The sequence below is a fragment of the Lonchura striata genome, chromosome 14 (assembly GCF_046129695.1).
Source record: "Lonchura striata isolate bLonStr1 chromosome 14, bLonStr1.mat, whole genome shotgun sequence".
NCBI lineage: Eukaryota > Metazoa > Chordata > Aves > Passeriformes > Estrildidae > Lonchura > Lonchura striata.
In genome coordinates this window covers 11,226,862-11,240,639 of record NC_134616.1, presented here as the reverse complement: position 1 = coordinate 11,240,639, position 13,778 = coordinate 11,226,862, and the positions used below count along the sequence as shown (strand labels likewise).

Below are 13,778 nucleotides of genomic sequence, written 5' to 3'. Positions count from 1 at the left end.
ATGAATATTTGCATGTAAAATAGGTAAGGTTTATGATGCAGATTCAATAGGGCATGAACCTTGTATTCTAAGAATTCCCTTATCATTTAGACAGTCAAATCAACGTATGAGCTCACCTCCCCAAGCATTGCTTGCTGATGTTGATATAGCTGGAGTACTTTGCACAGTTGGAACAAATGCAGGCTGAAGATCAAAAAGATCACTAGAAAGGTTGGGCATGCTGAATAAGAAATGAGAGAGAGAAATATGAAGATATGTAACAGGCATTGTGTTCTTGCTTTTACGAATACTCCTACCAATCTCATTTTCTCTTATTTGCTATGAGCCATCAAAACCAGTGATACAACAAACTGGTAATCAAGCACTTACTGACAGAATTCCTGTGGGTACACCAAGAAAACATCAGCAAAAGGTCCCTGAGAGGTAACTGGGATCACAGTCTTGCAGTTGGTTGTGGAGCTACAGGACAGTGCAGTAATTTGTCTCTTCTGGAAAGCAAAATATCTCTCACCTATTTGTTGTGGGTGCTGGTGCAGCAAAGAGGTCAACAGCTACAGTGGTATTCACACTTTTTCCTGACAAAGTGCTTGGGGATGCTGATGTGGAAGTGGAATTTGATACTACTGAGATTTCTCTTAATCGTTGCTCCTGAAAGGTGAGAGAGACAGTTGGCATTTTAGTCTTATGAATTTATTAACATTTCAGCCCTGGAGACCTTTTCAAATAAGAAAATTTTAATTATGGTCTTAATAATAAAACACTTTTTCTTCTGTAAAGTCCTAAAACCAGAAAAATAACTGAAATTATAGATAAGAACATTTGTTTTAACAAAGCACGTAAAATCAAGGTGAGACTTTATGTTTTAAATAATTATTTTTTAATCATATCTGCCTAGAAATAAATCACTTCTAGTCAAGCTACACATTCCAGGCTCCCTCCACAGTCACTCAGAGAAACAGCTCAATGGACCTTTGTTCAAGAACACTCATCTCCCTACTTTATGAGTCTTTTCATGGTTCAATTCAGATGTTCAGAAATCAGTATGACAAAGTGCTACCCAATAATAATGTAGCAATGTAACACCATTGTTTAAATTAATTTCAGGTTTACATCCCTCACTACTTCTAGGTATGTTCACTGCATTTTTACAGTACCGGTCAAAGCACAGGTGTATATTTTACACAGCTCACACTCCTCACATAAAACACTGAGTGACCTTGCAAGCTTCATCACCATACACTATTTTACCCAGTTACAAAAAATTTTTGAATACAAAACTTGGTAAAAACATCCTACCTTAAGTGCCTGCAGTCTAACTTGCTCCTCCTCCAATGCCTGCTGCTTTTCTTTCTCATCCATCCGGCTGAATGACATTCCTGTATTGGCAAGTGTGGAAACAGCACTGGATAGGGCACTGGCTCTGAAAAGAGCGATAATTAAAAAATATTATTAAAAAAAGCACGGTCAGGTATACATAACTTACAGTTTCATCAAGTCCCTTATCTAGTCATGTATCATCTTTCTCCCCAGTCAGTTCTTCTCTTACTCTCTGGTACATAAGAGCAGACACCCCAAAAACAGTTTGGTGACAAGGAGGTACAAGTGCACAGAGTGACTCCCTCGAGTTTCAGTGGGTAGGAACTGGAAAATGCAGAACTAATAACAATTGAGATAAATACCATCCTATCTTGGGTAAGAAGAGTATCAAAACCCAAATACCTTATAAATGTTACAAGTCAAAGGACCTGAAAAAAGTAGAAGCTAAAATGAATAATATACAAGGTGTCAGCTCAGTGGTTTATTACAGCATAATCAGAAGTCTGTCTGAGACACAGACAGACATACCTACATTTCAAATGTGGCTAAGCTATCAGACTATTACTCACTAGATGTTTAATTTCTATTTCTAGGAAGATACATTCAGAAGTTAATAAAAATCATGAACAGCACATGACTGAATCCTGAAAACTGTTATAATGACAATGGCAAATCTTAAGTCAGGGCACTGCTGTAATTCGCTGGGTGCTCACCTGCTGGCAGCAGAGACTTCCTTTGTTTTCTTTCCCTCCACAGAAGCCAAATGCTGTTCCAGTGCCTCAAGCAAGCTGCTGGGTGCCTAAAATTAACAGTATTTATAAAACACTGCTTCTATCAACAAATCATTGTTTAGTACACACATTTGTTTTCTCACCAACTAAAAACAAACAAAATCACACATCAGTAATTGTGCCTTTGGGTTTTGCTGCCATCCTACACACCCAAATTCCATCTACTCGGTGGTGGTTCCTTAAAAGAAGTGGGACCACAGAGGCAGGAACGAAGGATTCCCCAAAGTGGCTCTGCTTCTATGCATGCAAGTTAGATTCTTGGTTTTGGCAACAATATTTGCTATGTTAGAATTAATTGAATAACCAAGCTGATTAAGTACTACACCCTTAAACTCACTAAAGTGCCCAGACAAAGACCTGGCATTTTTTACATACTTTCCCCATCACCCAATAACCCAATCACTCTCCATTCAAATATTTACAGTCAAAGGCTTGCAGTAGAAACACCTGACAACAGCAGGATGGTAGGTTTGATAAAACAGGGAATCAAATCCCATCTGATCCCAAGGACACTACTGCAGACTGAGTAGCTATTCAACATGTAACTGTACAATAAACCAACTCAATTACTCTACGTGAAATAAATCCTACTGCAGATTTAGATGAAGGGAATGTACCTCTAAAATGTAAATCTATTTGCCAGCTCAGTCTTCCTCACTTGGCAGGTTTTCAGAGGCATTAAGCCTTTCCTACCACTTGCCAACTTTCTGGAGGTAGAACAGATATAACAGGCATTGTTTGGAGGAAAAATAAACTTGCCCTTTCTAGCCCTTCTGTACCAAAAGCTAGAACAAGGCATTTCCTGGAAAGAGGAAATATTATTCACACAAGGCTCTGGCAGGCAAGCTCCCCTTTGAAATACTGAGCACAATTCTAGTTTCCCACTTTCACTGAAGCTTGATTAATTAAGAGATGCAAAAAAACAAAACCAAAACAAAACAAAAAAAGAGGGAATCAGAATGATCCTATAAAACTGCTTGTCTTAAAATGAAGACCTGAGCTTGTATTTCTTAAGTAGAGCAAGGTAAGGTAAGACAGTGTAGTTACCTCACCACAGGTCATGAATAAATTCAGCGTTTGACCCAGACAGCTAAATCCCAAGGGGGACATTTTGAAATAACCTTTTGGAAAGGTATCAGGGACAAAAAACCCAAACCAAACAAAAACAAGAAGCAAAAAAAAACAAAGCAAAAAAAAAAATCCCAATCAAACCAAACCTCCCCATACTTTTACCTTTTAGGAAGCACAATAGCTTGCAGAAGGCATTGCGTGGCACAGCTACTTAGATAATCTTAGTAACAGGACACTGTGCCCTAATTGCAGAAAGCTTTTCCTCGTATTTTTTTCTTCCCAAACTTATTTGTACTTTCTTCAAACTTATTTGTATGGGAATGCATATTCTGTACTTACTTTTTTTAAAACCCACTGAAAAACCCCCTCAACAACAAGAACTAAACCAAACAATCCAGTAACCTCCTCTGAACTTTCTCACTACTGCAGATACCAAACAAAAGATCAGACTTGGAGTGAACAAGGTAGTTTTATTTCAGAAATTGCACCTGGGCTAATCGAGACTTGAGAAAGGCTGTATTTCATGAATCACCTCCATCCCCCAACCCCAAAACACATGACAGACTAACATCCATACAGAGGGAAACAACCCCATTACATTCATGAAATACAGGAACAGTTATTAACAGAAAGCAACAACACTGTGAAGCAGGGCACCTACAAAGGAAAATATTTTCTTCATAGAAACAGGCAAAAGTGGCAGTATTAAGAAATTACAGCAAATCCTTTTGAAGTGCCACTAAATGGATGTACAGTTATTCAACTCATATTAAATGCCATGAAATTTTCTAAGTGGAATGTTTAACAGTGGCACTGAAATTTCCAAAATGCACAGGATGCAGAGGTGTACCACCAGCTCAGAATTGCTTTTCTTATATAAGTGCACTTACAACAAAAGAGCTGAGCTATTAGAAATAAAATGTTGTAGATATTAAGTACTTTCTCACTGAAAGTTTCAGATAAAAGAACAGCAAAAATTAAGCTAAATACCCCTATTCCCTGTAAATAAAAAAACCCCACTTGCTTTCAAAAGCCTTTTAATGACCCCATTAAATGGACAAGTGCACACTAACCTAGTGAGGTATAAATAACTTCAGACTTCAGTATAATGTGATTAGCATAATACAGCCCAGCTGAATGCTGCACTACTAATCAAAAGACAAAGTATGATGCTGAGATCAGACATCAACAGAAAACTTCAAACTACTGTTTTCAATCATTACCTGCTCTTACCCTGGTGGTTTTAGTCATATTTCTTTTATACCACGTAGGCAAGTTCTTAAAGTGATTAATATTAAATGCTAGGAGCAAGCATTAGAGATTTGTGCTTTGAAGCATGCATGATTTCAGATGGAAACCATACTGTAGGCAGTAATGAACACCACTGACAATGGAAGTCTGTGGCTTAGATTTGATTTCCATATTAAAAACACACTGATTAAGGTTAGCAAATCTTCACACTAGATATATTTTTCATTATTAACCCATGAAATTTAATTCCAAGAAGCTAGTGTAGGATTAGATATGACTGTTCAAACATTACACTTTAGATCTTCAGTTTGTCACTGACTGCACTCCAACAGTTCCAGTAGTCGAGCTCTAAGGCACTGCAGTTTGTGCCCAAGTCTCCTCAGGCTGTTTATTGCACCCTGCAGGTTACTGTGTGCTACAGAAATAATGACAAACACTCTGCTGTTGGGTTGGCCCTGGATGAGAAATAAAACATCCCTATAAACTGAAGGGACTCACAAAGAATAACCTTGTTGACCTCTGTGTACTATCAGTGTTTCCTGTTCACCTGGTCAAACCATTTTCTCACCTCCCTTCTGCCCCTCAGTTGATCTTCACTGGAAGGTGTTTCCCTGCATTCCACCTTTCAGACTGAGTTTTCCAGCACACAACCTACATTGCACATGTCCCTCATACTACTGAGTAAAATCAAAGCCAGCATTAAGAGCTGATACAGAAACATCAAATTTATTCTTCAGACTTAAGGAGACAAAAAGATTTCAACTGAAACCAGCTCACTGTCATCTTTAAGTGTGTTGGAAAACATTAGTTTAGAGTGAAATAGAAGGTTTTCCTCTAGGTATGGCAAGATACTTCTGCTTATCTGCCTTCTATGATAAAAACCAAAAGTTCTTGAAAAAATATTGTTTTCTGTGGGTTGTATTGCTTTAAACAATCAAAAAAAACCACATTAAGAACTGCAAAGTGTAAGTAGTGAGTACATTTAATCCATGTGAGAAGCTACTATACATATTTCCCACATATAAATATATGAAAGAGAATACAGTCTTGAGAAGAAAGATTACTATGCCACATACCAACCTTTAAAAGCACAAAGAACAAAAGACTGGATTAATCAATATGCAGTGTACACTGACCTGAGTAAGGTCTGGAATGTCACCCTGATCAATTCCAACTTGCTAGGTTTACAAAAAAAGAAGGAAAAAAAGTACATTACTACATGCAGTGCCAATGAAAATCAAAACCATCAGTGTCTGAATTTTACATAGAAGCAAGCATATTAAAAAGGGATAATCATAATTTTCTGAACTGGTACAAGTTTCACTAGGAACACATCTTAGAAATAAAAAAATACATTAAACTGTATCTCAATGCAAACTCAGCTTTTCATCCAGCCTAACTTTCATGTAGAAAAGCCTGCTAGAAGCATTAGAAACAGCCCCACTGCTTACTGAAACTAGTTATCAATTTTTAAGTACTTACAGTAAAGGAGAGCCCTATAAATATCTTTAAATAGACTGTAATAATCAGTTTATACATTCTGGAGCATTCATGAAATTTATAATGGCACTTCAGAAAGTTTACTATGTGGTCTGGCTAATAAAAAGGACACCAAAGAATCCTATTCCATGTTAATTAGCATATACAATCTTTAAAATACCTAATCTCTAGAAAACTTCCTTGTATATGAAGTTAAGCAAACAATCTGTTTAAAGGTGTTCCTATGAATATTGATACTCTACCAATACAGACAGCTAAATTATATTCTTTCCATACACATAGATTTATTTACCTCTGCTACTTTGAGGAACTCTGACAACTTGGTCATTCTGGCTAGAAATTTTTTGTAAATATCCAAGCCTTCTTTGCACTGGTTCTTCTTCATATCAAAATATCTTTCTGAGGATGCAAATAAAACTCTTGTAAGATAATAACCTCCCCAGCAAAAAGCTGACACAGTATTGCAGAATTTGACAAAAGCCTCAGCAAGAGAACAGATGTAATTCAAAGCTATTCACATTTTCATGCTTATAAGAATACCTGAAACCTTTTAAAATAAGTCAGTCAATACAAAACCACTGAATTTTCTGTTTCAGTGTATTAGGCTATAATGCAAAAATTTATTAAACATGGGTGGGAATCAGTGCAAATTGTTAAATTAGGTATTATGGTGAATATTTCAAAAAGCCTTTTTTTTTTTTCCAAAAAGCTGGCAGTGAGAAATTATTTTATCATTTGAAAATATTCCTGGTATTTATTTACCTTTTTAGACCCTGTATCAATAAATTTTGATACTGAAGTGGCTATGTATACTGAACGGACCTACCAAAAGGAGCATCAATCACATCTTTTACTTTTTATGGTTTTGCCCTATATACTTACAAATATGGCACCGAATAAAAATTAACGGACTAACAGAACAAACTGATGGCTTCATTCATAAATTTGCTTAAATAGTAACGAAAAGGCTGTGCTAAGAGCTTATCATCCTTTAAAAAAACCCCTACATTTCATCTCATCAGCTCAGGCAGATTCAGGTACCTGTCAAAGGTGACCAGTCAAGTTTTGAAGAACAGGAAAACAGAATTCAGCCACACTGTGAGTATATTAAATACTCAAAACACCATATATCTCACCAAACCTTTACAGTCCAATTGCAAAGGTTATCCATTGCACTTTCTTGATATTTTGGTTTCAGTCTCGCCAATCACCCTCTCATTTCATTTTCTGTTTTCAACATGTATTCTTCCAGGTAGAAGTGGATGTGTAAGCCTATGCTCCTGGTCACTAAAACTAAGACAGGCTTCATTTCACAGCAACAGAGCAAAGAAAATTTATTAAGAAACTGAAGTCAGACATTGTCTATGTTCTTTAATTTTCTCAGTATCTTTCACAAAATTGAAAAGCTAAAAAAATTCTCACATACCTAAAAGATTAATAATCCCCTCATTGTATGCTGCAAAAAGTCTAATGGAATCTTTAAAGAGGAGCATAAAGGCAGCATTTATAACACCATTTGTTAGTTCATTTGGATTTGCCTGTGTAGAAAGCAATGAGAAAGTAAATTAGTATTTAACAAAATAAGAAAACTCTCACTTGAAAGTGAGAGAATGTTACTTAACACTGAGTTTAACTTAAAGTACATACATCAAAATCAAGGAGAGCATCAAGCTGGTTCTGTATGATTGGAAGAGTTTTCAGAAGCTTCTCAGGATTCATAGTTCTCATCACTCCATCTATCCTACAGAGTAAAAGACACAGGTTTACAAGATAGAGATCTCGGCACTTATTGTATCATTTCAACAATGCAATATTGCTTTAGAGGACCAAAGGAGCACTATTCTATGACAACCTCAGGAACAACTGTATTCCTCCTTGTCCCACCCCCTGCAACAGGAAGGATCAAACAGAAGTAGCAGTAGTAGTCTTACCCTCTTTTCATTTTGGTGAAGTCAACTGCTACAAGTCTATATGAAAGTGCTTTTTCATTCAAGTATCTGCTGTATCGCCTAATGAAGGTAGACATATCATAGCCTACAAGTTAAGCATTTGAAAGTTAGACATTTTAGAGGGCTACAGTTTTTCAGTTCTTTTCAAGAATTGCTCCATTTTACGTCAGCTTGCATAAGAATTCCTTCCTAGGCACTTTCCAGGATCTTGAGATATGATGTTAGTTTCTTCCCAAGTGGATTAGGAAAGCATTTGTTGTGATTATGAGAATAAACACCTAAACACATTAAAATATTAGACAAGAACTGAGCATAAAAGATTAGGCAACCACCAAGCAGTTCTTGTTAAGATGTTCCTTAAATCAGAATAAAAATGTATTTCTAGCAAAATGCTGAAGAGTTTGGTAACTTATCTGCCATCCCTCAAAACCCACATAAAACCCTAAAAATGCCTTCTACCACTAGCAAGTAATTAAAGGACTTATCAGAGATTTGAAGAGGTTCTCCCTATTTATACAGCACATCTTAGTTATCATTCCATACACCTTAACAGTAAATATTTACTCTTGAGGCTTTAAAATACAACAATAAAAATTATTATTGTGCTGATAATTCATCAGGTTTATTCTAATGAGCATCAAGAGCTCTCTTTGTAAAATTTACAGCTGTGTATGCGCAATGCTACATACATTACAGACAGATTTCTAGTACTCACCTAGGTAACTCAGAATCTCACTTTACCTGTGTCTACATTCTTGGCTGGACATGCTTTGATGTCTCACACAATAAAAATCAAAACATCCTTCCATTTAAATGTCATTTAGCTCCTAGTGTGCACCAATATATGCACCATCACAGAGAAAAAAGGAGTAGAGATATTTCCTTCAGTGAAAGATCCTTACCCTGCATGGCACTTTTGTCCAGGTAGTTATTTAAGTTGAACAAAGTGTTCCGGGATGCAAGATACTGGATAAAGCGCTGTTGGTGAAGAAAAAATTGTGAATGTAATTGTTGTGAGAGACAAAACATAGAAGCATTTTACAAGCAAATTACATTTACCTTGTAACTGTTTCTAGTAACCTCTATCTACAATAGAAATTAGTTAATAGGGAAAAAAAAATAGAGGAAAAGCTGAAAATACTCCTTGGCAAAGCCTCTGATGTCCAAAACTCAATTTGGCAAAAATATAAATTTAAACTAAACAAAGAGACATCACTGCTCATGAATAAAATGTAAATAATCCTAGAGGAAGCTGCCTAGTTAACTTTGTACTTTAGAACAGACAAGCTGGAAAACACAAAACAAAAATACTACTTGCATAATCCAGGCTGCTGAAGTTTGATGCAGCTCAGCTGCTGTAGTGTGAAGAGCACACTATGTTTTACAGGTCATTTCCATCAAGTTCACAGAGCTTTGCAGAGAGGAGGAACACCAAACTTTCACAGCAGTTTAATGGCTGGAAAGCACTTGGAAGAATCGTCACCTCGGTGTTACCAGTGGTGAACCATCATTTCTTAGGTCAGTGACCACACACAGGTTCAGGACTGTCACCTGAGCAAAGTTTAGCTTTTAACATAAGGCTTGTGCAAGAGAGGCTACATTTCTAACTCCATTTTATTCACTAAGAAGCTTTTAATAAAATGAAATAATTTAAGTGAATTAAATGCAGTAGAATGGTGTTTCACAGGAATGTTAACAGCAACAATATATGAAGACTTCAGCCCATCAGATGATGTCTTGAAAGATCAAATATTCTAGTCACCATATTCCTCTCCCCTTTACGAAGTATTCTTTCTTATCTGTTATTAGATTGGATGCACATTTATGGAGTGCTAACAAGACTCTTCTGCTGTGCTGTTACTGATAAGCACTACCCCAATGAAGTAAAGCTCATCAGAAGTCTTTCAAGCCTTTATTCCAGAATGGTCACTCATTATTCCCTCACAGACAACCCAGATACCTGCAGGTAAATTGCAAACACTGATATATTTTGGTATTGAAATAATGAATGAATATTTTTTTCCCCTCTGGAAAAATACTTTAGAGCTATCGGCAAAGGAAAAACAAAATCTTTGAAAAACTGAAGTACCTATCTAATGCTTTACAGATTGAGACAATTTTTAAAGAGCTGTCTAGGCTTCAAGAGAATCATGTCTTACCTCATTTCCATACATCATGAGGTGGTGTGTTGTAATTAGAGCTTTGAACACTACAACCCAGCTACTGTTTGCAGTTCTCTCAAAGAGTGTGTCGGCCAACTGTGGAATATTCACATTCATTTCATTTGTGCACTGTATTAGATCTAAATTTAAGAAAAAAAAATTAAAGCATTACAATGAATTACATGCTCGGTGGATCAAAATGTTATTTTGTGGTTTTTACATTGAGAATTCATACTGGAAGCATTAACTTCAGTTCTTTGTTTAAGAAATAATTGAGTTTCTTTACTCTCCTTGCTCAGATTCACTACATTTTACTGAAACACTCCAAGTATGAACTTCAAAGGCATTTCAGTAATTTTATGGAGTCCCAATATCTCATCAATAAATAACCCGTTCCATTAAAATGGAGCCCAAATTAGTTTCTGAAAGCCAGTGTGAGCTTGCTGGATGTGTGACCTTCTAGGTGCTCAATGCCCAAGGCCACTCCATCTAACCAAAAAAATGAAAATCTGAGAAGCAAGGAAAAGCTGAAACATCCCAACCTCATGAGATCAACAGGCAGCACAACCCCGCCACTTTCCGCTAGGTCTGAGTACTCACACATGATGGCAAATGAGATGGTATGAATCTGTAAAATACACCTATTTTCTTTAAGAATTAAGAGCAAGAATTTGCATCTATCCACCCTTCCACTTAACTTAAAAACACCTGAGCACAAGCCTACTATTTCATGATGGATAATGGTAGATCTCAGGCCTAGACTAACAATAAACTCAGTAAGTAGAACATTAACTTGGGAGGTCAGAGACAGAGAGGTTCAAGACTTTGCCTGAGATTTCGTACAAAATCAGGACAGGCTGCAGCAGACACACAGGAAGGGCATTGCCTGAGAAGGCTAAGAAAGGTACTTGCTGAGAAAAGAGCAGAGAACTGAGCCCAGGACTACTCTAAACCCCTCAAGACATGCACATCAGACATTTACTCTCTCTGTGCTAAATTTGGCTCAGGTGTGATCAAAGTACACCCTAAGGACTGGGCAAGGCCAGTAAAACAAACATTTGGTTTGAAAAGCTTCCTTTGTGGCCTCTCATTTCAGCTGAGCCCGTGAGCAGCCCCTCGGTAGCAGAGCCCACTGCTGTTTGTGCAGCTTGTCTGGATGAGGAGCTGGGCAGGCAGGCAGCAGCCGAGTTCCGAGCTGCTGGCACCACCCGAGCAGCCAACTGCTCTGCCTCGGCAGCAGCACGGACAGCACAGTCTGTGTCATCATAAGCACTTCAAATGTCAGCTCAGAGCTCACACACTGACAATTTAGGACAAAATATTTCACAGAAATACTGTACTTAAAATGTGTATCTTTCCAGCGCACAGAGTATATTACAGATGGGCCTTAACTAAAGATTGGTTTATTAAGAAAGAATCTTTTATTGCTGTTTAAAATAGTTTAATAACCAGAGCAATTTTAACAGAGTAAAGAATTTTAGTATCTCATTAAGGTAAAAAGCTATAAAATGCAAGTTCTAAGTTAGTAATTTCATTCACATAAGAGAGGTTTCCAAGTACGTACAAAATATGGATGCTGGGATGAAAATTTTCACTCTTATTAGCAATACACAAAAATGCTGAAATAACTGCACAAAAAGAAGTGCACCAGAAAGTTTTAAGCAAGCTATACACCAAAACCTTATTGCTGAGTCTCAAATAGTTCAATATTTACAAATGTGAACTTTCTCATAACCCAAATAATTTGTTAGCTACAACTCCCTACTCATGGTTGTATCATCAGATGCTCTGTCAAAGTAAGAGTGCTTTAACCTAGAAGTCCAAACAGTCTATAGGCAATTATCACCCCATATAATGAAGCATGTCCCAATCCCAGAATTAGAAAAATAGAAAAATATTAAATTATAATTCAACAGCCTCATCAATTGAATGAGAATTTTGTTGTGACATTTCTAAGTAGTTCTCTCAACATACACTAAGGCAACTAAGTCTTCCTAAATCCAATCAGTTTATAATCAAGTATTATAAAAATACATGGAAAATACTGAGCAGTATCTAAGAACAGCAGCTGTTGTGTCTGTACCCTGCCCAGATATGTTACAGGACTATTACAAGTCCTAGTCTCCGTTTATAAAAACCAACCAATCAACAATACCCCAAGGAACAAAAATCTCAAACTTTTTCAAGAGCAATACCTATAAAACTAGATAACAGTTAAAGAAATCCCATTGATCTGCTGAGGGCAAAGACCACACAGCTTATCGAAAATATTAATTCAGCACAAAGTCCTTTTGCTTCATATAACCAGTAAGTAAGTCAAATTTTTCACTGAAGATTTTTCAGTATTAAATGTGCTTATTAAATAACAAATGAAACTAAGAAGGAATATCCAGGTTAAAAACCAAAATCTTGCTGCTCTCCAGTCAAGCTAGCCAAGGTATTTTCATTTGTATTTTGCCAGCACTCCCCAGAGAGATTCCTATCCTGTCACCTTCCCTCAAGCTAAGGTCTCCCAGCAGATGTTCCAGCAGACCCCAAAATGGTGCTAACACTGGGAGATCCTTTGCACATTCTAATGTCTGTGACTGCTATTGAGTGTTCTTACAGCACTGCTCGAGCACAATGTGACAGGAATCCTACTATGTTAGCACCTGCGTGCAGTGCTCTAACTGGTGAGCTCTCCATAGCCATGAAACAAGTTTTACCTAATGCCAGAATAAAAGTTTACTTCCACAAGAAGCCATGCAGATCTCTTCTGTCACGTGTCAGCAACAGAGCGGAGCTGACAGAGCTCTGCTGTATTTGAGAAGCTCTTTTGGTATTGTTTCATTCTCAAGTGTGGGCACTTCTGTGTAAGATATGTGTCTGTCCAGTTCAAAAGGCAACCAAAATGAAATACCTCACATAGGCAGGACCACGAGGAGTCTAATTCAAGCTGTGGCTGAGTGAGCTGCCACCCCCTGCACTCGAGACATGCTTGAGGACAACACTCACTGGCTGGCCTAAGACCATCTTTACAGGAGGTGCTCAGCACAGTGTGGTCTGATTCCAAAACCTCCTTCAACACCCAAGCATGTAGGTCACAGTTACCAATATCAGAGAACATGTGCTTAGGCAAACAAAATGTCTCTGAAATACTAAACTAAGCAAAAAATGTCAGTGCATGTTATAGGTCAAGACTGGACTTTCTTAAGACCATGTTGCAAAAGACCAAGTTTAAAAATAAAGCTACTTCAAGGCTTTAATAAGGCCACTTGGGGTAATTAAAAAAAAATATTTTACAACCAGCAATAAAAATAAAGCTGCCATTACATTTTAATCCTACAATTGAGATACATAAAAAGAAATGCAAGCGCCATTTCTCTAAAATGATATTTCTAAGACTACAACAGGAGTATCTATAGAGACAACTGTAGGGATCTATTACAGCTGGTGGCACAGAAGGAAAAGGCTATAATCCCCATACAGCTGGAAGTATAAAAGAGCACATGCACCTGAGAGACTGACAGCTGGGCAACAGTAACATGGATGTTGGCAGCAAAAACTGGAATGAAATGCACAGGGTGAGTGATGCTCATTTTCTTAGCGCAGTACTTATACAAACACTTCACAACTCAAAGCATTTTGCCAATTACCCAGAGGAATCATTTCAACTGCAAGTGAAACTGCACTGCTATTTCTAGAACAGAATTTAGAAACATGTTAACATCACACAGAAAAAAAAAAAAAGAAAAAAA

The 13,778-nt window shown here is 37.2% G+C and overlaps 1 protein-coding gene across 6 annotated transcripts in view; it reads right to left on the bottom strand.

Moving 5' to 3' along the window:
• The window catches only part of VBP1 (VHL binding protein 1), a 38,702-nt gene that overhangs the window by 20,822 nt on the left and 4,102 nt on the right, over nucleotides 1-13,778 (bottom strand). For all 6 annotated transcript variants that reach the window (XM_077786548.1, XM_021547827.3, XM_021547822.2 and 3 more), the window contains exons 2-12: nucleotides 10,039-10,181; nucleotides 8,782-8,857; nucleotides 7,862-7,964; nucleotides 7,578-7,671; nucleotides 7,357-7,468; nucleotides 6,223-6,329; nucleotides 5,567-5,608; nucleotides 2,031-2,116; nucleotides 1,297-1,420; nucleotides 512-648; nucleotides 117-220 (exon numbers count right to left, since the gene is read on the bottom strand). In XM_077786548.1, coding sequence (XP_077642674.1) covers nucleotides 117-220; nucleotides 512-648; nucleotides 1,297-1,420; nucleotides 2,031-2,116; nucleotides 5,567-5,608; nucleotides 6,223-6,329; nucleotides 7,357-7,468; nucleotides 7,578-7,671; nucleotides 7,862-7,964; nucleotides 8,782-8,857; nucleotides 10,039-10,181 — 1,128 coding nt within the window. The remainder of the gene's footprint in view (nucleotides 1-116; nucleotides 221-511; nucleotides 649-1,296; nucleotides 1,421-2,030; nucleotides 2,117-5,566; nucleotides 5,609-6,222; nucleotides 6,330-7,356; nucleotides 7,469-7,577; nucleotides 7,672-7,861; nucleotides 7,965-8,781; nucleotides 8,858-10,038; nucleotides 10,182-13,778) is intronic.